Source organism: Camarhynchus parvulus, chromosome 27 (genome assembly GCF_901933205.1).
Source record: "Camarhynchus parvulus chromosome 27, STF_HiC, whole genome shotgun sequence".
NCBI classification, from domain to species: domain Eukaryota; kingdom Metazoa; phylum Chordata; class Aves; order Passeriformes; family Thraupidae; genus Camarhynchus; species Camarhynchus parvulus.
The window spans coordinates 2,361,275-2,385,806 of record NC_044597.1 but is presented as its reverse complement, the minus strand read 5'-3'; the positions used below and the strand labels follow the sequence as shown (position 1 = coordinate 2,385,806).

Sequence of the window (24,532 nt, the reverse complement as noted above, 5' to 3'; positions counted from 1 at the left end):
CTTTATATAATTCTTTATAATTGCTATATTAGTAGCAATAACTATCCACAGTGTAGTTTTTGCTAGTAATATAGCTCAGTATTTGGAAGCAATATTGAAGCAATTATGTTAATGGTAGAAAAATAAATGTTAAGTAGAGGTTGACATTGCTCACGCTTGCCAACAGCCCTGAACAAATCCCTTTTTCTCAGTCTCAAAGTGAAACCTTGCTGGGTGTCCCCACTCAGGGAGGAATCTCCACACTCTGAGAAGGGGAGTGTTAAAATGTGTCCTGTTAAAGAGTGGGACAGGGCTTTTACAGTCTGGAGAGATGGGCTGTCAGGGAGCAGGACACTGCCTGAGCAGGGACACAGCAGCTCCAGCTGTTTACACCTCACCAGGAACTGAGCAAGGAGTGTCTCCTGTTTTTAGTGTTGAAGAACACTGAGAGCAGCTTGACCAAACTATCACACTGTCACTGAAAACATCAGGATAAATTAAGCTCTCTAATGCTACTTTTAGTATCAGAAAACACATATTACCTTATTAAAGTGCTCCTCTGAACATGCACATGCTCTTTCAAAATTTTGCACTATTCATACATGTTAGCAATTAATGTTCATTTGCTATAAATTGCATAATGTTCTTCATTAATTAGTTTTCTGTCTTCTATTAATTATTGACTTCATGCTTTTCATGCTAATCAGTCCATATTTTCAGTCTTTTTATTGTCTTTTTCCCAGATAGAGAGAGGTATCGTGTTTTAAACCCAGATGGAAATTAAGCACCATGCAGCTGCTTGCTCAACCACCTCTTCTTCCCCACCACACGGTGGAATGGGGAGGAGATTTGAAGTAAAACTTGTGTGTTGAATTAAGAACCGTTTAATATTTGAAAATAAAGTCAAGTACAACAATAATAGTAATTAATAATGATAATGAAAAGGGACCAAACAAGTGATGCACAATGCAGTTACACACTGCTGGCTGATGCCAGAGCAATCAAAACCCCTTCCCAAACCAAGATCAGCTGCCTTTCTTGGCAATTCCTCCCAGTTTATTATATACCAGGCATGATGCTCTAGGGTGTGGATGTCCCTTTGGGCAGTTCAGGTCACCTGTCCCAGCTGTGTTCTCTCCCAGTTTCCTTTTGGGAACCTCCTCACTGGCAGAGCAGAACACAATGAAACAAGAAGTCCTCGACTCAGGACAAACATGACTTAGCAAAACCAAAAAATTCAGTGTGTTATCAACACCATTCTCATTCCAAATCCAAACCACAGCACTGCAACAGCTAAAGAAATTAAAGAAGAAATGAACTCTGCCCTAGCTGAAAGCAGGACAATGGGATTACAGTGAATTGTCTTTGTTAGTTCCCTCTTTATCTCGGGGTTCTGCACAATGGCCTCATGGCTCGTAAATGCTGCATTCCTTGTGTCCAGCTTTCAGCAATAAATCCCTCTTCCAGCTCTGAGACCACTGAAGCATATCAAGGTTGATTACAGTTGTTTTAGCAAAACTTAAAGCTTCAGGAATTTTCCCAAGCTGTGTTCCCACTGTAGCAGCTTATGACAAACCTTGCTGGATGTTGGCTATGACAGAGTGGAAAATTACACTGGTTATGGTTAATTAAAACAAGGAATTAGAAAATTTAATTAAAACAATTAATTTGAAAAGGTATTTTTAAAATCCTATCATTTCCAAACAGATACTCCCTGATCTGAGGGCAGGAGCAGCAGGGATGTCCAGGCCTTCACAGGGAAGTGAGAGTCACAAGAGTCCCACTTTTAACACCTTTTTCAGCAGCAAAGCATCTTTTACTGATTAAACCTGACAAAACAAAATCTAAAAATGTACCAGACTGGCAGCCAATCCTGTTATGCTGTAGAAGGGCAGTCCCACTTTTGCATGGTGAGAACTTTTAGCATACCACCCGAAGGTGGGTGAAGATCCCTCCCTTGAGTAGGGAAGCCCCTTAAGGTCACTTCTCAAGGCTGAGAAAACCAGATTTGCTCATGTTTGTTGCATGGGTAACATCAATCTCTACTTAATAATTGTTTTGCTAAATTTAATATAATTGTTTCTCTATTCCCTCAAAACTAATGCACTATACTATACTGGTAGTTATGGCTACCTATGCCATGTAACAAATAATTCTGATCAAGTTATTTTGCTTAATCATTGCAATAAATTCAAATAAATACTTCATTTTATTTCTATAAATATATTTGCTTTGCCATCTTTAGTCCCATGGGACAAAGTTGTCTACACACCCAACACACGTGGAGAATAGATTTGATGAATAACCCTACACCACAGTTTAATATCTGAGTTCAGGCTATCATTCTCTGGGTGGGGTATCCACTCCAGGGAAGAATTACCTAGTGAACACAGATAATCCCACATAATCTCCACAGTAACATGCAAAAAATGCTAAATAATGTAGATTGCACCAAAGGAAATAACATTTGTCCCAGGCATGTTTCAGATGTAGCAATTTTTTTATTCAAGAATACAAAAATATCTTGAATTGATCTTCTATTGAAATGATCTTCTATTCCAATAATCCATTTTTACTTCATAGGCTGTAAGTCTCCCTGAAAGAGAAGTCCTACCTGTGTAGGTGCCAACAACATCTGGAAGAAGAGACAGAAGAATGAAATAAAATAAAGTAGCTCAGCTGCCAATAGGAGAAATATGTGGTTAATGTTTTTTGGAAAAGCCACATTACAAATCTGAAGTATTTCTATCTGTGTTCCCAGAGGAAAAGAGTCTGGTGGGTATTGACTGTGGCAGTTGTGGGAGTCAGGAATTTTCTTCTCATTGTTTAGGTACAACACAATCTTTCTCTGGTTCTCCTGTCAGAACAAACTGTAAAGAAAGACCTACAGAGCACTTGCACATCTATTTTAATCTGTTATGTTTTGACCTTTCGTGATCTTGGGCCTGATCTTGCCTGAATTAGGGGATGAAAATTTGATGTGGAGACAAACTACCAAGAGAAACAGGAAAATGGCTTTAAAGGTTTTGCAGGACGAAAGAACATGTGCATAACTCATGTCTAACTTTGGATTTAGTCTTTTCTAATTAATGGTGCAGGAAAGGCCTGCCATGGGAGAACACATCATACCATTGCAGATAGGCCCTTCAGACTTCTCACAGATTTTCCTCTGTGGATAATAATTTCTGTCTTTATTATGTTTCTGTTTAATTAAACCAAGACTTTCAAGCTGTCACCATACAGAAGTCACATCACATGAGGTGGTTCTTCCCTAGAAAATCCCTTTCTGCTGTTCACAGGATAGGGCTGTGATGCCACTCTGCAGTCAGTGAGTAAGGATAAAAGTGGGCAAAGACAGTCCTACAGTCAGGGGAAAAAGGATCAGACTGAATGAGATGTCTTAACACTGGAAATGTGAGTGTTAGCCAGTAATTCAACATTTAATCAATTTCTTTGGTATTGAAAGGGACATTGTGGTGAGAGGGACAATGTGGGGTTGCTGATGGATCTGCATAAGAAACCACACAATAAACCAAACAACAGCTAAATAAAAAAGATCTTTTAATAGGATACAATAAAAATTAAGATTGTTAATGAGTGAATATTTTGTCCCTTATCCCCAGATGAATGTGGACTGCATCTTTGCTTCATCTCCAAATTTTAATGAGAAAGCAGAAGTATTGTAAGCCTGTGTGGCAACTCTGTCATTAATTTGGCTCATTAAAATAACAGTGATTACTGCAAAGAAAAACCAGATTTTGATATTTCTGTACATATCTGGGTTTAAATAGAAATGCTTTCCAAGCTATGTAAAACTAGAAGTGGCTGTGAGTCAACTCAAACAAACGCATCACGTTTATCCAATCACTAATAACTATTCCTTGTTGCTCCAATCAGCACTAGCCAGTCTCTGTGGACTTCATAAATACATATAAATACAGTATAAAGAGCTGTGGAAAAGCCTCTCTTCTGCTTCACTGCAGAGTGCTCAGAGTTGAAAGCTTTTCTGGAGACCTCATAATTTAGGGGTTTTTTTCCCCTTTCTCTTCTTCCACCACACTCCACAACAGGTAACAGAGAAATTACCTTTGTTATATTCAAGTGTTGCTACTGATGATTTTGAGACTTGAATTGATTAGTCCATAAAAAGATATCTGCCATAATTTTTTTTTCTTTTTCAACAGGGTAAAAATGCTAGCTGAGCGTTTGAAGACAGTAGTGAATATGCGATGAAGGCAATGCTATGGAAAGAAGAATCTGTCAAAAATAGAGATAAAAATAAAGACATAAAGCTGCCTTATTTTCTTTAGAAACTTTTATAATCTGTTCAGAAGATCTTTTCACATAAATTCCAGCCATCCTTTTGTCTGTTCAAGCAGGCAGTTGTATTTTGATTGCAGATTTACCTGGCTGTTTGCAGCTTCATCTAAAACCAAGAAGGATGATCCTTGGGAACCTCAGTGGACTGAGTGAATTCAGACTCCTGGGTTTTTCTGGAAACTCTCATTTGCACCCTTTGTTCTTTGTAATTTTATTATCTCTTTATATTCTCACCCTGGTGGCTAACACAGCTATAGCTTTCACAATAAACACTGACAGCACCCTTCGCACCCCCATGTATTTCTTCCTCACTCAGCTGTCCTGTCTGGATATCTGCTATTTATCAGTCATGATCCCAACCATTCTGGAGAACCTGATGGTAGGAACAGTAAGTATTTCCAAGACAAGATGTGCCATGCAAATGTTTTCCTTCCTTTTCTTCGGGGTTGCTGAATGTTTCCTCTTGGCTGCCATGTCCCTCGATCGTTATTTTGCAGTTTGCCACCCCTTGCATTACACAATTATCATGAGCAGCAGGGTCTGCAGGAGCCTGGTTGCTGGCAGTTACATTTGTGGGGCTGCTGTGGGCTTAATTCACACCCTGATAACCTTCAGCTCACCCTTGTGTGGCTCTGCCATCGACCACTTCTTCTGTGAGATTCAGCCCCTGCTGGACCTGCTCTGTGGCAACACCTTCCCAAGAGAGCTCCAGGTCATTCTGGTGGCTGTCTTTGCTATTCTCAGCCCTTTCTTACTGATCATTTATTCTTACATTCATATCATTTCCACCATTCTTCACATGGCATCAGCTGAGAGCCGGCAGAAAGCCTTTTCCACTTGCTCCTCACACCTCTTGGTTGTGACTCTGTTTTATGGCACTGCAGGCTCTACATATCTGAGGCCAAAATCCACCTACTGTGCAGCAGTGGATAAATTCCTCTCACTCTCTTATTCTGTGCTGACTCCTTTGTTGAATCCCATCATTTATAGCTTGAGGAATAAGGAGGTGAAAAGAGCCCTGAAGAAAAAATGGAGAAAAACTAATTTAGTGTGGAAATGAAACTGAATATTTGGGGTGTTTCAGGTGTTTGTATTGGTATTTTTCACTCTAAATTCTTGTTCAGTGACATGAATTTCCAGATTCACTTCAGCTTTTGGAAGGAAAGAGGGAGAAGAGTGGAGATTTTCAGCTGTAAGAGGGAGTGTTAGAAGCTATGTTAACATTGTGGAAGGAAACTTCTTCCACACACTTAAGAAATTCTTAACTAAATAAACTTTTTCTTTTTTTTTTTCTTTTTCTTTTTCTTTTTCTTTTTCTTTTTCTTTTTCTTTTTCTTTTTCTTTTTCTTTTTCTTTTTCTTTTTCTTTCTCTTTCTTTTCCTTGCTATTTTTCAGAAACTTTAAAACTGTGTTTTACATCTGACATTTTGAACAGAAGTGTAATATTCAGGAGCCTGATTTTACTGAAAGAACTGAGAAGAATAAGTTTTCATCTGTTTGCATTTATTTCCTGAAAATGTTTAATAAATTTCTCTGGGAGAGGACATAATTCAGGCTATAATATGGAGCCCAGGAAATTAATGAGTACTGGTTATTAATTCTGAGATTGTTATTGGGAAAAAATAAAAAAGAGGTGTGCAAAATTGCATTCCTGCCCCACTGCCTCAAAGGTATTTCTTTAATTTTAGAGAAATTGTTTTAAACATTTTAGACCAAGTCTAGGCATTTGAAGAACCTAACCACTGTAAAGCTCTGTAACTGTTAATAAAATTCTTTATATTAAATCTTTAAAACTGAAATTATATTGGAAAGTTAAGAACATGAATTCCAACAGCAAGGTGGTTTTGGGCAGTCGGGAGATGCCAGACCAGTATTAACCCCAAAACAAGCAATAACCATGGGCCCAAAGAACCTCTCTACAGGACAATTTGTTTGATTTATCTGACAAACAACAGAAAAGCTCTTGTGGGGGGAATGCCTTGCTACACAACCTCCTGTTGGGATCTTGGGGGACACAGAACAGATGATGGACTTTGGACCTGCTTAGCACAAGGGATTTGATAGCAGGAGGCCTTGGGAACAGCAAACAGAACTTTGAGAATGAAATCAAGATTGCAAGAAGATCAAATCAGGTGGATTTACCAGGAAAAGAAAATTACATCAGACTTCTGCAAGCAAGAGATGTTTAAAATGTATGTTTGTTTATGTGATTATTAACCCAATTGCTGTAGTAAAACATTATTGCCTCCCTAAATAATATATGTGTCACTGTGATATTTTCTGAAACATCCCTTCACCAGGATTTTTCTCCTGAGAAGCTGAGAAGCCTCAGAAAAGAAATGTAAACAATAATTATCTGATGGCTTGGAATGTGGTTGGGAGGTTGCTTCTTTGATTGGTTCCATGTGATTTGTTTTTAATTAATGACCAATCCCAGTCCAGCTGTGTTGGACTCTCTCGTCAGTCACAAGATTTTATTGTCATTCCTTTCTAGCCTTCTGATGTCTCCTTTCTCTTTCTTTAGTATAGTTTTAGTATGTCATTTTCATATGATATGACAATATGTTATGATCTATAATATAATATATATCATATAATAATATATCAGCCTTCTGAGAACTTGGAGTCAATTCTCATCTCTCACCTCATCCTGGGGACCTTCACAACCCTGCAACATATAAGGATTTGTATCCCACAATAAATCAGATTCAGCATTTGTATCCCACAATAAACCAGATTCCGATCACCAAATCAATCTTCCCTGTCTCTCCTCATCACTGACAACCTCCCTGCAGATATTTAACATGGGGATAAGGTCCCCTCTCAGTCTTCTGGCGACTGACCAGCCCTAGCTACCTCAGCCTGGCCTCACAAGAGGGATTCTCATCATCTTTGAGACCCTCCACTGGACAATGACAGAATTTGTGATCATGTGTGCCATGTGAGCTTCTCCTGTGGAAAAGATTCTTGAAATTGTAGAGTTCTGTAGGCCTGGAGGAGAGGACCCTGGGATCAGACCTTGTTGTGGTCTGCTCCATCCTCCTGAGGGGCAGTGAGGGGCAGGTGTCCATCTGTCCATCTCTTCACCCTCATGGCAGCGACAGGACTTGAGGAAGCAGCTGGAGCTGGCTGAGGGCAGGTTTAGGTTGGATATCAAGACAAATGTTTTCACCCAGAGGGTGGCTGGGCACGGGCAGAGCCTCCCCAGGGGAGTGGGCTCAGCACCAAGTCCACCTGAGCTCCTGAGGTGCCTGGACAATGCTGTCAGACACCTGTGGTGACCCTTGGGGTGTCCTGTGCAGGGCCAGGAGCTGGGATGGATGGTCCTGGCTGGTCCCTTCCAGCTCAGGAGCTCCTGTGGTTCTGTGACCTTGCTGAGAGCCCATTTGTCCCCCCAGAGCTGCTCTCTGTCACCAGCTCTGCTCAGAATGCCTGTGAGGCCTCAGCTCTCACAGCAAACCTGCTCTGAAACTGGACAATTATTACTCTTGTGTTAATGAGCAGATTATTTTGCCTTTAAATTGGAACACATCAGGAGCTAACTGCAGCATGTCTGCATCATTGATATTACAAGTATCTTGAGTTTATTGGCTTTTAGTTTCTCCAGCTCTTCCCCTGTGCCCTTGCTCACATCCCTGGCTGCCTATTCCCTCTTCTCCATGAAGTTTCTCTCCAAGACTCTGAGTGCAGACGTCCCAAGGCATCAGAGTTTCACCAAGTTTTAACTAGGCCTTTGTGTTTAGCTGGGTCCCTCCCAGGGGAGATACTGGGCTGTAGAGAATTGAGGAGAGGGCAAATCACCAGCTAGGAAAGTTCTGAATCTCAGGAGTCAGTCTAATTGCAGAAGTCCTTGTTAGCACCAGCTAATTGCTCCTAGCTTTTTACCAAACAGAAATGTTTCCTTTTCTGAAGGAATGGCAGGGTCACACCAACACAAATCTAGATGAGACTGGGAATACTCCTCTCCTTTGGTGCTACACCCTTGTCACATCAGAGCTGGAGAGAGTGAGGAGTTTTTAAAAACTTCAGAACAGCTCCAGGGGCTGTCAGGACATTGCATTGTGTTCATGAGGCCAACATGCACCTGCCTTCTCAGAGGCCTGGTTTACCTCTGCCCAGAGATGAACAAATCCCGGGAGCAAGGGCCAAAGGGAAGCAAGACTCCCTTCCCAGCAAGAGACAGGTCATGGGTACTACTCCTGCCTGGTCTGAGTTCCTTTAACCAAAGCTATTGCTCAGAAGTTCAAAACCACATGCTCTGGTGTAAAACAAAAGTATCTGTAATAGAACAAGCACGGCAGGACGTCCTCCTGTGTCTCACAGTGTAAAATGGAGTGAATTCAGACTCCTGGATTTTTCTGGAATCTCTCATTTGCACCCTTTGCTCTTTGTAGTTTTATTATCACTCTATATTCTCACCTTGATGGCCAGCACAGTGATAGCAAAACATCCTGCAAACACTCAGACCAAACCTCCTCTTTCTCACCATCACCAGTACATACAGAAGTAGATGAAAATATTTCCTCTCCTAACAATACACTGATTCCCATTTTCTCCCCAGAATTCCATGTGAACATTAGGGGTTTTCATTGCTGGGCTGTGCTTGCACAGAGCCAAGGCCTTTCCTGCTCCTCACAGTGCCCTGCCGGCCAGGAAGGGGGAAGGAAACTGTCAGGGATGAGGAGAGATGGGGAAGACTGATTTGGTGACCAGAATCAAATTTTATTGTGGGATACAAACACTTATATACTATTTAGGGAGGCTAGTAATGTTTTGCTACAGTGATTGAGTTAAAGATCACATAAACTTATGCATTTTTAACATCTCTTGCTTGCAAAAGTCTGATTTAATTTTCTTTTTCTGGTAAATCTGTCTGATTTGGTCTTCTTGCAATCTTGATTTAATTCTCAGCTGTTCCCAAGGCATCACAGAACCTGAAAAATAGAAAAGATGAAACCTGAGGCATCACATCCATAGTGTAACTTCTGTTTAAGTTCTCCTTTGTGCAGAGCACCCCTGAAGATTGTTTCAAGCTGCTGCTGTTGCTGCTGGCTCCCAGGCAGGGAGAGAGAGGCTTGCAATGAACACTACGGGCAGCAGATGGGAGCAGCAGCCTGGATTTGCTCGATTTGTGCTGCAGGCACCACCTGGAGAGAGGAATGCCTACGGAATTTGCAGGGAACCCCTGAGGAGGGGAGAGAAATGATGCATCTGGCTCTATCTTATCAGAAGGATAACGAATTACTTTATTACAATATATTATTTTATACTATATTACTATGCTATATTACACTATTACTATATTACACTATAATGTACATTATTACTATATTACACTATATTATTATCATATTACATTATATTACACTATAATATTATATTATATTATATTATATTATATTATATTATATTATATTATATTATATTATATTATATTATATTATATTATATTATATTATATTATATTAATTATATTATAGCTATATTATATTATCTCTATATTATATTATTGCTATATTATTACTGTTATAATTACTATAATTATTATATATATATTACACTATATTCCCTCCCCCCGATGAGGGGAGAGAATGATGCATCTGACTCCATCTTATCAGAAGGCTAATTAATTATTTATTATATTATATTACTATACTTTATTACACAATATTACAGTATATTACACTATTACTATATTACACAATATTAAACTATATTATTACTATATTACACTATATTATACTATATTATTACTATATTACACAGTATTACACAATATTACACAATATTACACAATATTACACAATATTATACTATATTACACTATATTACACCATAATATTACTATATTGCACTATATTATTGCTATATTACATTATATTCCCTCCCCCCGACGAGGGGAGGGAATGATGCATCTGACTCCATCTTATCAGAAGGCTAATTAATTACTTTAAAATACTATATTACTTTAATATAAATTGCTTTAATTTTTTATTTTAAAAATATTTAAATTTAATATTTTAAATAAATATTACTATCAATTACTTTAATATGAATTAATATTAATTACTTTAAATACTATATTATTTCATACTATATGACACTATATTACATTACATCTAAACTGAATCTGCCAAGCACTCAGCTCTGCACGCACTGCACAGAATCTCGTGGCTGTCAGTGACAGTCCTGACACACACACACACACACACCTGGCCCTGACAGGCCAAGGAAACAAAACACCATCACTGTGGGTAAACAATCTCCATATTGCATTCTACTTTGGCACAAACACAGGCACAGCAAATGAGATAAGAATTGTTTTTCCTCTTTCTGACGTTCAGAGAATGTGAAACCCAGAATAATATTTTTGGGAAGAATTGTGCCTTGCTTTTCTCTGTGAGGAGGAATGTGGTGAGAAATGCCAGCTGCCGGAGCTGCTGCTGTGTGAGGAGGAGCTGGGGGAGGCTGTGTGGGGGCGGCTCAGCAGAGCTGCAGAACTGTGTCACAAGCACTGCTGGAGGCATTTCTGGAGATGGAGCTGCAAAATTCACTGGCAGTGGAGAACAGTGTGGTAAGGCTGAGCTCTGTCTCCTTATTTATAATCACTTCTGCATCACAACCTGCTCTGGCCTCATATTTTCCCCACTAGCCCAATCTAAAGACTGCTCCCCTATTCTGGTACATCCATTTCCACCCATTATTCACCCACGTCCATAACAATTTTTTTAGAAGTGTGGATTTGCTGCGCCCTGCTCCTGTCAAACCTGACCCACAGCATGAATCTCTATTTAGAGACCATAAATATTTAGAGGCCATAACTTCCATGCTGAGCCAGTGATTTGCCATCCTAGAATTTAGGTAATCTCAGATTTAATCCTGATTCATCTCTGACTTCCTGGCCTGCTCCACCTTATCAGCTTGGCACTTGTCCCACCCACAGCCAGTCCTTCTGCATTCACAGCTGCTCTGCTCTGCTCTGTCAGGGTTCCACTGCCCTGGACAGGTTCAGCCACGTGCCTTCTCCTCCTCCAGGTGCCAATTAAAATGCACAGCCCCCTGTTCCCTCAGTGAGAAAACTCATTCTTGGGAATTCTTGTGGATGCATCACTCTGAATTTCCTTCAGACACTTGCATAACAGAGTCTGCCAAGGAGTGCACCTGACTTCTGAAGGCAACAGGCCTTGATTCCTGTCTCGTGTCCCCTGACTACAAATCCTCCTCTATTTCACATTCCTGCAAGTATAAAGAAGTTTTTAATGGATTTGTACAGATTTTTAAAGGCTCTAAGTAGGATGTACAACCTTATGTATGAAACAGCACCAATTTAATGCACCAATTTGAATGAACCTGACTTCTGAAGGCAACAGGCCATGATTCCTATCTTGTGTTCCTGACTACAAATCCACCTCTATTTCACATTCCTGCAAGTATAAAGAAGTTTTTAATGGATTTGTATAGATTTGTGAACCTGACTTCTGAAGGCAACAGGCCATGATTCTTGTTTTCTGTTCCCTGTCCACAAATCCACTTCTAGTTCACATTCCTGCAAGTATAAGGAAGTTTTTAATGGATTTGTACAGATTTGTAAAGGCTCTAAGTACAGTTTACAACCTTATGTATGAAACAGCACCAATTTAATGCACCAATTTGAGTGAACCTGACTTCTGAAGGCAACAGGCCATGATTCTTGTTTTCTGTTCCCTGTCCACAAACCCACTTCTAGTTCACATTTCTGCAAGTATAAAGAAGTTTTTAATGGTGGTTTTTACAACCACACCCTTTTTATTTTGTATAACCCTTCACCATCTTCTCAATCCAGTTGCTCACTTACTTAAGGCATATTCTCACCTTATTATAGTCTCACCATTCTTATATTATAGAAATATAAGTTCATGATTTTTCTGCTTAATGTCTGTGTATTGTATTTTTACATCAATCTAAGCTTCTTCCAAGGCTGCAGATCAAATCCTTCAGTGTCTGCGGAGGTTTCTGCTTTTCTGATTCCCACAAGGAGCCATGGAGACTTTGTGCACTGTTGTAACTTTCTGTTCTGGGGGTTCTTTCTCCCCCATTATCTCAGTGCAACTCAGGGACTGTCACCATGATATTTTCTGAAAAATTCCTTCGCCAGGATTTCTTCTCCTGGGAAGATGAGAAGCCTCAGCTTCTCCATGTTTTGCTCCTCTGGATTGTGGTCTGGAGATTGTTTATCCAAACATGTGAATTGTTTTTAATTAATGACCAATCACAGCCAGCTGTGTCGGACTCTCTGAGTCAGTCATGAGCTTTTATTATCATTCTTGTTTAGTCTTCTGATGTATCCTTTCTCTTTCTTTAGTATAGTTTTAATATATAATTTCATATAATATAATTTCATATAATGTAATTTCATATAATGTAATGCAATGCAATGTAATGTAATGTAATATAATATAATACAATATAATTTAATATAATGTAATTTCATATAATGTAATGCAATGCAATGCAATGCAATGTAATGTAATGTAATGTAATATACTATAATATAATATAACGATCAGCCTTCTGAGAACATGTTGTCAAATTCCCATCTCTCACCTCATCCTGAGGATCTCATAACACCTCAAGGGACATCCCAGCTCACTGCCTGGCCTGGCAGACTGTGCCAGTTCTTTGTTCCTTCCTCTCAAGAAGAACCACTGAGTGTCACCTGGACACATCCTCATTCCTGGTCCTTGTGGCTCTTCCTGTACAAGGGGTAGGAAATAGCACAGCAGTGAGTGACAGCATCCACAGTGGGAAATGGATTTGTAGGGATTCTCCAAGCCTGGCAGAAGGCTCAGTGTGCATCTGTGTGCAAACCTGGAGATGAGAAATGCTGACTTGGAAATGCCATGGAACAGGACAGACATTGCTGAGAGAGAAGTAGAAATAGAAACAAGTTTCAAAGGATGGTTTTATAAATAAGATAAGATTAGATACTTTGGAGAAATAGAACTATGAAAGATGCACTGTAGTAGGACCCACAAGGGGTAATTTTAGATTATTAACTTCAAGGTATTTACAGCATGGTATGGCAAAAGCTGATAGGCCAAGAAACACATAATATATTGTAATTAGGAAATATTGGCTTCTGATTGTGATGGTGTGAATTATAACATCTGTATTGTCTTACCCTTCACACCAGACTGAAAATGGAATAAAAGTTTTTAAAACACCTCTCAGCTGCCCCAACTCTGAGGCAGAAAAGGGATTAATCCAACCATCCAGAACCCATTGCAGCTCTGATAATTGAAGGCCTTGGCATTGCAACAGGAATGGTGATGTGTGTCAGCTTGTCCAGGAGCCTAAACCCTTTGTTACCCTTCACACACTGATTTCTTATCACCAGTGGGACTAGATTTTGGAAGCTGGTAATGCTAAATCTCACAACAAATCTTTATACTCTCTTAAAAGTTAAATTGCAACTCAGCACAGACTCTATTATACCATCCCTTGCAGCCAGGTGTTTGAATGAGTGGAAATAACAGAAAATTACATTTCCTCTGGCCTAATCTGTCCTGCTGCATAGTGTTGCTCTGGCCCAGGTACAGAACTCTGCTAAGTCTGCTCCATTCATGCTGTTTCAGTACATTTTGCCATCACCCACCCCCATTAACCCTCTTTCCTGGCTAGGTTTGCCCCCAGCACAAGGCAGGAATTTACACAGTGCAAGGATCAGACAAATTTTCTTACCTTGGTAAGATGAGGGCTACTAAAGCAGAGAATTTGGTAATCCTTATTCAGAGTTAGCAACTCAGCTCCTCTCTGTGCATTGTGAGCTCATCCTGTCTGTGAAGGTGCTGGGAAAGCTGACCCCAGTTTCCAGAGGCATTGGGAAGGGAAGCTCCATGGAGAAGAGAGATCTTCCAGCGCCCAGGATGTTCCAGGGGCTGCAGAACCTGTGCAGGTCTTTGTTCTGCACTGGGAAGTGGCAGTGGGAGCCCTGCACTGTCCTGTCTCCCAAGGGGTCAGATTTCACAGGTCAAACCTGTTCAGCAGTGGCAGAGAGTGACTGAGGAATCAGATAGCAGCAGAGGATTAAGCCTCACAGAGGGGAAATGCTGCAAAAATGAAGATTAATTTACCCCCTCACCTAATTCAGCACTCTGATTGCACGGGACCATCATCATCTGTGCTTTCTGAAGTGATTCAAAAGGGCTTGCTCATACCAGAATTGACTTTCTCTGAGTCCTACATCTCAGTGTCCTGTTCCATTAATCTAAAATTATTTTATTACTTCTGCCTAAGTAACTAGTTAAGTCCTTGGCAAGCAACTTTCTCCAACAAGGCCAGAACTTCACACGAGGGTCCTTTTTCTTTGGTGGTCCCCAATCTGTGTCCCTTTCATGACGATCGTGAAGCAGATTGTAAGAGCCAAAATGAGAGATGTGGGACTCCAGGCAGCTCTCCAAAATGCAGTTTATTGTGTACAAAATGCAGTTTATTGTATACAAAATGCAGTTTATTGTACACAAAATGCAGTTTATTGTACACAAAATGCAGTTTATTCCATCCAAGAGGTTACAGCAGTCCAGGGTCGTGGGTGACAGAGCTGTGCCTACAGCTGTCAGCTCCAGCTGCAGGCAGGCCTGCAGACCCTTTAGTTTAGGTTACAATGCATTATAGACTTTTCTTTTGGTTACAATGCATTATATACTTTTCTTTGCTGAGCATCTCCATACAGTAGAACCAATCTATACCTTAACTTTTATCTATAGCCTATCATAACTACTGTAATTACCATATTCATGTTACTGTTCTCCAATCACTAAAAGTCAGTACATTACAGTTTAAGCTAGGAGTTGTTTTTCAGTTTTTTTGCAGTGGAAAATTCTGAGACCTTTTTTCTACTTGCAACATTTGCTGACTTGTTTGCCTGTGCTCTCTTTCTGCTTGGTAAAAACATCTTCTGGTTTGGGGTGGGTTTATCCTTTGCTCTAAGTCATAAAAACCCCTTCTAACTAACACACCCTTTGTCTCCTTAGTTATCCAGTAAGACTGGCTCAGCAATTCTTTTCTTCTCTATCAAAACTTGCTTCCATCCCTATTCCTTCATCAGACCCCACATTCCAAAATCTTTCTGCTAAGCACACATATCTGTGAGACTTTCTTGTCAACCTTTCATCCTTCCCAACAGCAGATGAGGGAAACTTCAGACAGAGACTTACACTGTGAAGAAGAAAGGCCTCACACTCTTCATTCGAGGAGCTTGCCTCTGGCTGTGCTGGTGCACAGGGCACATCCTCTTCACCTGGATGCTGCTGGAGCTCAGCTCTGTGTCCCAGTAGTACTCTGGGGACAGCAGCCGAGTGGGTTTGTGCTGCAGGAGGTACCTGTTGAGGTGCCTCTCGTGGTGCCAGGGACCCTCAATTCCATTTTCTCTGTCCTGCACCAGCCCTGCAGAGCAGGCTCTGGTCAGCTTGTACACCTCGGCCACGCTGCCCCCATAGAAGCTGGCTGTGTAGTGGAAGTCCCCTTGTCCCTCAGGGATGGCAGATTGTGACTCAGGGTGTGTCTCAGAGGCTTTGTCCTCCTGCTGTGGGATGACCTGCCAGGAGCTGATGGTGGCCACCAGGGCGTCGATGATCTCCACGCCGATGTGTGCCAGGAGCTGGACGTTGATATCCACGGAGTACAGATAATCCACCTCGTGCTGGAACTGGCTCTGGATGTAGGAGCTGAGGATGTCCATGCGGCTCCTGGAGATGTCCTGCCACCTGGGGTCGTCCTGGACAGGGATGACAAACAGGTGGTTCTCAGGGGCCATCTGAAGGTGGGAGATCTTCTCGGGACAGTCTGTGAACAGGTAGAAGTTCACGGGGTGCCCAGCAAGGAAGTATTTGTTGGCAGAGCTCATGAACCCTTCTATGAACTGGACATAGCTAAGAGACATGGAAAGGAAAAGAATGGAGAGGCTCCTCCTGCTGAGGAATGACAGCTTTTCAAATGCATTTTCTTTGTCTTTTTCTGTCTATTGCTCCTTTTTATGATGTTAGTGCTCTTTATTTAACACAGCTGCTGCCCTTCAGACCTTCCCCATGCTGCTGCACATTCACATTTTAGCTTTCACTAAATTCACATTTTAGCTTTTCACAGAACAGGTGCCTTCCACCCAGTGCTGCTCTCTAATATCACTCATAATGGAAATACTTCCCCTCATCCCTCCCTGGCACTCTTTCTGCAGTGGGATATTTTAAATTCCTAGAGAGGATCATAGAATCAAGAGGAAAACATGGAATGGTTTGTGTTGGGAGGGACCTTAAAGACCATTTTATTCCACCCCCTGCCATGGCCAGGGGCACCTTCCACTATGCCAGGCTCCTCCAAGCCCTGTCCAACCTGGATTTGGGCACTTCCAGGAACAGGGCAGACAAAGCTTCTCTGGGCACCCTTTGCCAGGGCCTCGCCACCCTCACAGTGAGAAATTTCTTCCAAACATCTGATCTAAAGCTGCCCTATTTCAGTTTAAAGCCATTCTCCCCCATTCTGTCACTACCCAGCCTTGTAAAAAATCCCTTTCCCCTTTCCTGTGGGGCCTCTTTGGGTACAGGAGGGGCTCTAAGCTCTGCCTGGAGCTTTGTCTTCTCCAGGCTCAACAACCCCGACCCTCTCAGCCTGTTTTCATAGGAGAGGGTCAAAATTATCAATTAAATAATTTTGATTACCTGAAGTTGCTGTGTTACTCTAAGATGCCAGTGGCAATAGAGGGTATAGAGATAGAGTATAGCTCAGAAACTCAAAAAGGAACCTCCCCATGTAACAGCATGATTAATGTTTTTACTAGAGCTAATATTTCACCTTTAAACTCTTACAGAAACCCAATAAAATCTCAACTTCACAGAATTTTTCTATTTTTTAGTACAGGATAGAGGGAAAGCTTGTTGTTAGAAATGTAGCAGCAGCTCGAATTTTTATCTCAATGGGCTAAAATGCTAGTTATATTTCCAAGGATATATATATTATATATATTATATAAAATATAAAAATATAAAATATACATATTATATATTATATATAATCTATATAATATATTTATATAGATATATATAATATATATATATAAAAAATACATTTTTTTGTCCTATTCAAAGCAATGTCCCAGCCAGCTGCCTTACTTTGGAAGGTGACACTGACATGTCACATTTCTCCCAGTTTACAGCTGCTCACATTCACTCTTTGGAATGTTTCTCACTTATGCTCTGTGGCATTCACATTCTCTGAAAAAATCCCTTCGCCCAGGGTTTTTCTCCTGGGAAGCTGAGAGGCCTCAGAGAAAAGGAAAACAACTCTTATCTCATTTGCTTCTCCTGTGTTGTGCCTCATCTGGAATGTGTTTGGAGATTGTTTACCCATAGGTGATTGTGTCATTGGATTCTGGTGTATAGGAATGTGCTCCTTGTTGATGGAGTGACAAAACTAATTTTTGTCCCCTTAAAAAGGAAATAAGCCCAGAAGTTTCTCTTCTCAATTGGGTGAAAAGGCATCTCATAGGCCTGGGGGACTTCACCTCAGGATGGAGGTCAAACTTAAGGATAGCCAATTGGACAGGAGCCAAAAAGTCTCATCCAAGCAATTTACTAGAAAAAGAGAGAACAAATGAATTAATCTCTTTTGTGAGGTGTTTTACCAGGAGCAAGAACCTCTTGCACCTCGCTGGGTTTTTCTCTGTAAAGAGTTTTGTTATTTTGCCTTTTATTAAACCTTTTTGTTTCTAACACTGCAACAGAAGCCATCCTGCTGATTTTATGCCTTCTAAGGTAGCTGAGCTATCTTGGGTGTGAAATAGACCTCCAAGAGCTTCTGAGACCTGGCTTGAGGAGGCAACTATTACTCTGCTGTGATTTGTTTTGACTTTTTGGCCAATTGGGGCCCAACTGTGTCAGGACTCTGGAAAGAGCCACCAGTTTTCATTATTATCTTTTTAGCATTCAGTGAGTATCCTTTCTGTATCCTTTAGTATACTACAGTATTTTTAATATAATATATAATAATTATATATATAATTATATATTATATTAACTACATATATAATAAAATATATATTATAATAATAATATATAATATAGCATTATAAAGTAATAAATTAGCCTTCTGAGAAGATGGAGTCAGATTCATCATTCCTGCCTTCATCCCTTGCAGATGCAATAGTACTGGCAGAGAGGTTTAACTATTTGACAAGAAATAAATGACAAACCAGTACTTTTCAACAGCAAAAGTGACCACTCCAGTGATCAGGTTCTTCTGCAGATATTGAGCATCCAGGATGTCTCTGCTGAACGTGCCTTCCCAGACAATTGGAGCCAGCCATGGTGTCAGCACCAGCACATCCCTTCTCCTGCAAGGGGTTGGGAATGAAGGCAAGGGTTGAGATGGCCCAGGAAATTCATCAAAACAAACACAGATGTAAGACTGAATTAATCATTCCAGTCTCTTTGAAATCACAGCACAGGTTTCCAATTGCAGCACAGGTTTCTGAATAGGCAGTGACCTAAAATGTTAATTCCACAGGCGTTTACATATCAGGTATGATGGTGACTGCCACCACAAAAAATAGTGTCAGGCAACACTTTTTGGTTTTTAGCTTCTGAGTGGTGATAGAGGATGCAAAAATCTGAAGAAGATAAAATTAAACCAAAATATTTTCAACATTCACCATAATTTCTCGGTTTCCTTTCTGAAAGTAACAAATTAAAGCAACAAACTAAAGGTTCTTCATCTGTGCATTTCTGGAAGAGTTGCTTTTCTAGCCAGGCATCCTCTCCTGTTCACTCAGTCCTGCTCTCAGCTGTCCTGACCTGTCAGTGGCAGTCTGTGTTTCTGAGATCAATGGGATTTCATGGCAATGATATTCCATTGTACCAGAGCCAGTGCACTTACCATGGAAGCATCAGAAATGTTTCATCTAAGTCTATTTTTCTGCAAATGAAAATAAAAAAAACATTAGAGATATTGTATAGGGAGAAATAAAAGAGACATTAATGCATCGTGGCACAGAAGTTTCAGATTTTCTTTTTCTGAGAGATGAGCCCCACAAGAGATCTTTGTGTGGTTCAATGTCAGTGAGCATCCAGACTCCACCACAAACACTATTTTATTGTTTATATGAGCCCATATACAATGTGAACTACATTTAACAGGTTGGTGTAAGTAGAGCTGAATGCAAATTAATCAGCTTTAAAATTATTTTCAACGTGTCTCTTTCTTTGGTGCATCTTTGGAAAATCCAGTTTTACTTCTACACAGTGAGATCCTGGTCCAGTAAGGCCAAGTTTATATTTTTGCACCAAGTTTGTATTTTTCTGACAGGTTTATGTCCATAGAATACAGAGCAGAGGTCACTGCTCTCCATTCTCATTGCTTGTGCAGGTTCCTGTGGATGGGTCACTGAGTGGGAACCCACCAGTCTTGATTCCCAGATTTTCCACCAGGAAAAACAGGTTCTGTAAGGTGGAAACACTCACTAAAAGTAACAGATTAAACAGGCTAGTAGAGGGAAATTAAAAGAATCACATGTAGAAAGACATCCAGCCATATAAACTTCTTTTTTTTAGGGCGGTGGTATGAAAATGTTGTCTCATACTGCAATCTTTTAAGTTTCAAATTAATTACAAAAAGAATGCATTGTTTTGCCTTATTTGCATTAAAGTTTATTTCTCTCTATGTCATATATACTGGACTCCTTAGGGCAGCATTTCTAGAGAACTACACAACTGTGTGTGTTCTAAAAGAAGTGATGAAGAGGGGAAACCAAAGTAAAAAAAGCAGTGGGGATAAGAAAAGTGGAATTTATAAAAACTGTAATTCATAAGTGTAATTCATAAGTGCAATTCATAATTTCAAAAAAAAAAAGTAAAATAGTAAAATATGGTTCAGTTAAATGAAACTAAGCATTAAAAACCCAGAAAGTTTCAGTCTGGTAAACTATCAGGTTAAACTCTTTCTTGATTCCAAGTCTGGAATCTCTTCCTTCTCATCAGGTTTGTGGACAACACTAAACCAGAGGGAGCAGACAATCTGCCAAAGGGCCCAAATTGTTTTAATGAATACAGAGAATCCTGGATGAGGTCCTGGTAAAAAACCAGCAGCTCCCAGGTGTCCAGATCAGATGGGATTAAACTCCCTTTTCACTGCATGGTTTTGGGGGAGGTGCATCAATGGGTTCCCATTTCCCAAATGAAATCTCAGGACTCTGAGCCTGCAGGGCCCTGCAGGATGGCTCATATCAAAGTGGAAATCAGCACTTCCAGGGCATGGATCTGGTGCCTAAAAATGAGTCTTTTCAGGTGAGTGCTGTCCTCATGGCCTGGAATGATCCTTTGGTAAGCTCTCTCCTGTGGTGGTGTTTGCAGAAGTCCCAGGATGAGGTAAGAGATGAGAATCTTGACTCCATGTTTCAGAAGGCTGATTTATTATTTTATGATATATATTATATTAAAAGAAAATGATATATTAAAACTATACTAAAAGAATAGAAGAAAGGATTTCATGAGAAGGCTTGAAAGAAATAGGAATGGAATGATAATAAAATCTTGTGACTGACCAGAGAGTCTGAGACAGCTGGACTGTGATTGGTCATTAATTAAAAACAACCACATGACACCAGTCAAAGATGCACCTGTTGCATTCCACAGCAGCAGATAATTATTTTTTATATGTCGTTTCTGAGGCCTCTCAGCTTCTCAGGAGAAAAGATCCTAGCAAAAGGATTTTTCATAAAATATGTCTGTGACACTCTCTAGCATGTCCATACCGCTTTTATTACTTTTTTATTTTGCAGAATGAACTTACAGGACTGAATCCTCTCCAGGGGAGGCTTTGTGTTCCTGAGTTCTGGCTGGGGAGAAAGGGTAGTGGTACCTTGGACAGGATAAGAAAACAATGAGTCAATGATAAAAACAAAAATCAACCTCTCCTCCACTTCCTTTGTGGCTGAAACTATAAAACAAATCTAACAGAGCACACATTTGTGGGGTCAGTATGGGGATGAGGATTTGCAAATCTCAGCAATATTGTTCCAGCCAAGTCTGAATTAACCCCACCTGCTCTGATTTCAGGCTCCAGAGCACTGAATACACACCAATACACACCTGTCCTGGTTTGAAATGAAGTGAGTTTTTGGGAGTTTATAGTCACACCAATCAGTGCTGAGATTTAAATATTGGCATGAAACCAACCACCAAGAAACAACTTTTTAGATTGAAGAATACTTGAAATATTCTTGATATTATATATATACACATATATATATATAATATATATTTTATATATCTATATTTTCTTGATATTATTCTTGATAATACTTGAAATACAGGTGAGAGGTTGTTCATGCATACTTTCTGTTCCTTATTTCAGAAGAAGAAAAACTACTTTCAGAATGAATGGTCTAGTGAAACAACTAAAAAATCCTTCCAGCAAACTAAACAACCAAGTGAGACTCAAACCAACCATGATAAATAAATTCAGCTAAATCAAACACAGCTAAATCCACTCCACAGAGTTCCAGCATCCTTGTGCTGGTCTGGAGCACAGAGGTGAGGGATGCAAACACGAAAGCACACACTTGGGCTCACAGGAATATACAGAGGTAATTAATCAGACTTTTAGAATTTCACAGAAAAAGTTAAAAGTGTCCACACCTTGCTTATTTTCATCTCTTGAATGTAAAAGGGGATTTTGAATTTGTGAAAATTCAAAGCTTACATTGTATCTGCATTAGTTAGAAGAAACCTGTCTCAGTCTGGGCAATAGAAAGAAATGCTTGTTGAGAATAATTATCCAAGGTTAAACACCCACCAGATTGCACCAGTGATTCCTGCTGTCACCAGAATAGCCAGGCCATTTAATTTTGTCATTCCCATCTCCTTAGTGCTGCAAAAAAAAGATTGTGTACTCTGGATTGACAGCAAAGTGGAAAAAAAAAACCAAACACAAAAACAAAAAGGCAGAAAATAGTGTAGTTATTAAATACTGGGTAAGTCTTTTGTTTTGCACTGCATGTTTGGACATAATACAGAGAAAAATGAGTTTTGCTAGATAGAAAGTTTTACATCTACGTATTTATAACACATACTACATCTTTACACACTGAGCTCTCATTTTACAACAGTATAGTAAACCATGTTTACTTGTTCAAACCAATAATTCTCATTTCAGATTTTCTCTGAATCAGGTTTTATTTTTTTCCCAGACAGCACCCTCCCTGCTCTTCTGCTCTTTGTCTTTCTTTTCTTTTCCTTCCTTTCTTTCCTCCTCTCCCCCCTTCTCTGTTGTCTTTCTCTCTTTCTTCCTCTCTCTCTTTTTTTTTTTTTTTTTTCTAGCTCTCCTTTTCGACCTTGCTTCCTCGGGTTTCCTGCTCTGCCCCTCACTGCTGCAGTTCTCTTTCTTTCTGAGTTGAAGGTCACACTCCTTTTCTCTGGGTCAGCTTCTCCATCCATTCTGGGGCTGTTCACAGCTGGGGTTCAGCCACATCTTCCTTTGTGCCAGCCTTCTGAAAAGTCTCTGGGCCATTCTGTCAGTATTGATCATCCCCAGCTTTCAGCATCGCCTCCTGCTGTCACCCCTTTCTCAGCCTAATTTCTTAATTTATTACAGCCTTACAAGCCATTAATTCTACAGCATTTCACCAACGAGATACAAAATGGCCCCATCTCTCTCTCTATAAGGTCTTTTAGGGAAAAAAACTTATCCAATGAAGAAATGACACCTCAATTATTTTTACTTTTAACCCAATAACCAACCACCCGTGGAGCACAATGTGGATTTTTTTATCCAATTACACAAAACCACCCAAACCCATGGAGGAGAAGGAGAAGGAGGAAAAGGGAAGGAGGAGAAGAAGAAGGAGAAGAAGGTGAAGAAAGAGAAGGGGGAGAAGGTGAAGGAGGAGGAGAAGAAGGTGAAGGAGAAGGAGGAGAAGAAGAAAGAGAGGAAGAAAGGAGGAGAAAGAAGGAGAAGAAGAAGAAAGGAGGAGGAAAAGGGAAGGAAGAGAAGGTGAAGGAGAAGAAGGTGAAGGAGAAGGGGGAGGAGGAGAAGGGGGAGAAGAAGAAAGAGAAGAAGAAAGGAGGAGAAAGAAGGAGGAGAAGAAGAAAGGAGGAGAAGAAAGAAGGAGGAGAAGAAAGAAGGAGGACCAACCTCCACTCTAAAACCTCCATCTTGCTTTAAATATATTACTATATATTAGTAATATATATATTACTATATTCTAAACCCTTTAGAATATATTACCATATTCTAAACCCTTAAACTCTAAGTTTCCCATTTTGTGATATCACACACTTCTATTCAAACTCCACACCCACAATCCCAGCTCTGTCATTCCATTTTGGAAGCTTCTCCATGGCCTCAGGTCAAATGCAGTGTTCTCCTGGGGGTCAGAGCCTGGCAGCACAGAAATTCTCCAGGGTTTCCAGGGTTCCAGCACTCACCTGTGGTTCTGCCAATGCTCACACCCCAGCAGCTGCTGTTCTCTGCTGCTCCCAGCCCTGCTGAACCAGTACCAGCTCCCAGATGCTTCTGTGTGTGTCAGCCCTGGGCTTGGGGCCAGCAGGAACCTCCACCCAAATCCTCACCTTTTGTGGGAGTGCTGTCACCTGAGCAATGGGGAAACAACAAGAAACCTGCAGCAGCCAGTTATTCCCTAACACTGCAGGCTTTGTGAGTTACCCAAAAGCAGAGGCCAGACAAAATTAAGAGGATGAAAAGCGGTTTTATTGGTTGAATATGGGTGTGTATTGAATGTTTAGGTGTCTTCTCTGTGGGCTGTATCTCACTCTAAGCTGGAGGCATGTTCAAGGAGTTGGATTTCCCCTCTGAATGGTGTCTTTCTCACCTAAAAATATTATTGCTACTTAATTCTTGGGTACTACTGTCTCTGTGGAACCTCAAGTAATATTCAAGGCCAGTACAATAATTATTTTATGTCATAGTTGAGATGGAGACAATACAAAGCAACACATTCCATTTTCAGAAGGCTTCAGCCCTTTTTGTTATAGTATGCATGCTTTTTATACATTCTTAAAAAGCTCATAAGTTTGCACTTTACTCATTGGTCACCAGAGACAAACAAAGAGCTCATTGGAATAGGCAGTTGCCGGTTTCTCTTATTTATCCTTCTTTCTTTCTTGGTGTCTCTGTCAATGACCTTGGTAGGAAATTCTTTCCGGGGTAAACATGGATCCTCTGATCAAACTCCTCTCTGGCTCACAGA

At 40.3% G+C, this 24,532-nt stretch overlaps 2 protein-coding genes across 2 annotated transcripts; one reads left to right on the top strand and one right to left on the bottom strand.

The window, feature by feature from the left end:
• Window positions 1–4,420: 4,420 nt before the first annotated feature.
• On the top strand, window positions 4,421–5,359 carry LOC115913798 (olfactory receptor 10C1-like). The gene has a single exon (XM_030966022.1). The coding sequence runs from the start codon at window positions 4,421–4,423 to the stop codon at window positions 5,357–5,359; it is 939 nt and encodes a 312-aa protein (XP_030821882.1).
• Window positions 5,360–9,199: 3,840 nt separating this feature from the next.
• Window positions 9,200–22,184, bottom strand: LOC115913797 (histo-blood group ABO system transferase 1-like). The gene is made up of 6 exons (XM_030966021.1): window positions 22,120–22,184; window positions 21,115–21,183; window positions 19,204–19,242; window positions 18,527–18,661; window positions 15,660–16,208; window positions 9,200–9,233 (listed from the first exon to the last, which is right to left on the bottom strand). The coding sequence occupies exons 1-6, from the start codon at window positions 22,182–22,184 to the stop codon at window positions 9,200–9,202; spliced, it is 891 nt and encodes a 296-aa protein (XP_030821881.1).
• Window positions 22,185–24,532: the final 2,348 nt, after the last annotated feature.

Excerpts from the sequence above, each read along its gene's own strand:
- LOC115913798 (XM_030966022.1), top strand. The coding sequence starts at position 4,421 with ATGATCCTTGGGAACCTCAGTGGACTGAGTGAATTCAGACTCCTGGGT.
- LOC115913797 (XM_030966021.1), bottom strand. The coding sequence starts at position 22,184 with ATGGGAATGACAAAATTAAATGGCCTGGCTATTCTGGTGACAGCAGGA. Across the intron at positions 19,243-21,114 it reads CCTGGAGAGGATTCAGTCCT|AAAAATAGACTTAGATGAAA; the intron begins GTAAGTTCATTC and ends TTTCATTTGCAG. Across the intron at positions 9,234-15,659 it reads CACGAGAGGCACCTCAACAG|GTTCTGTGATGCCTTGGGAA; the intron begins GTACCTCCTGCA and ends TCTATTTTTCAG.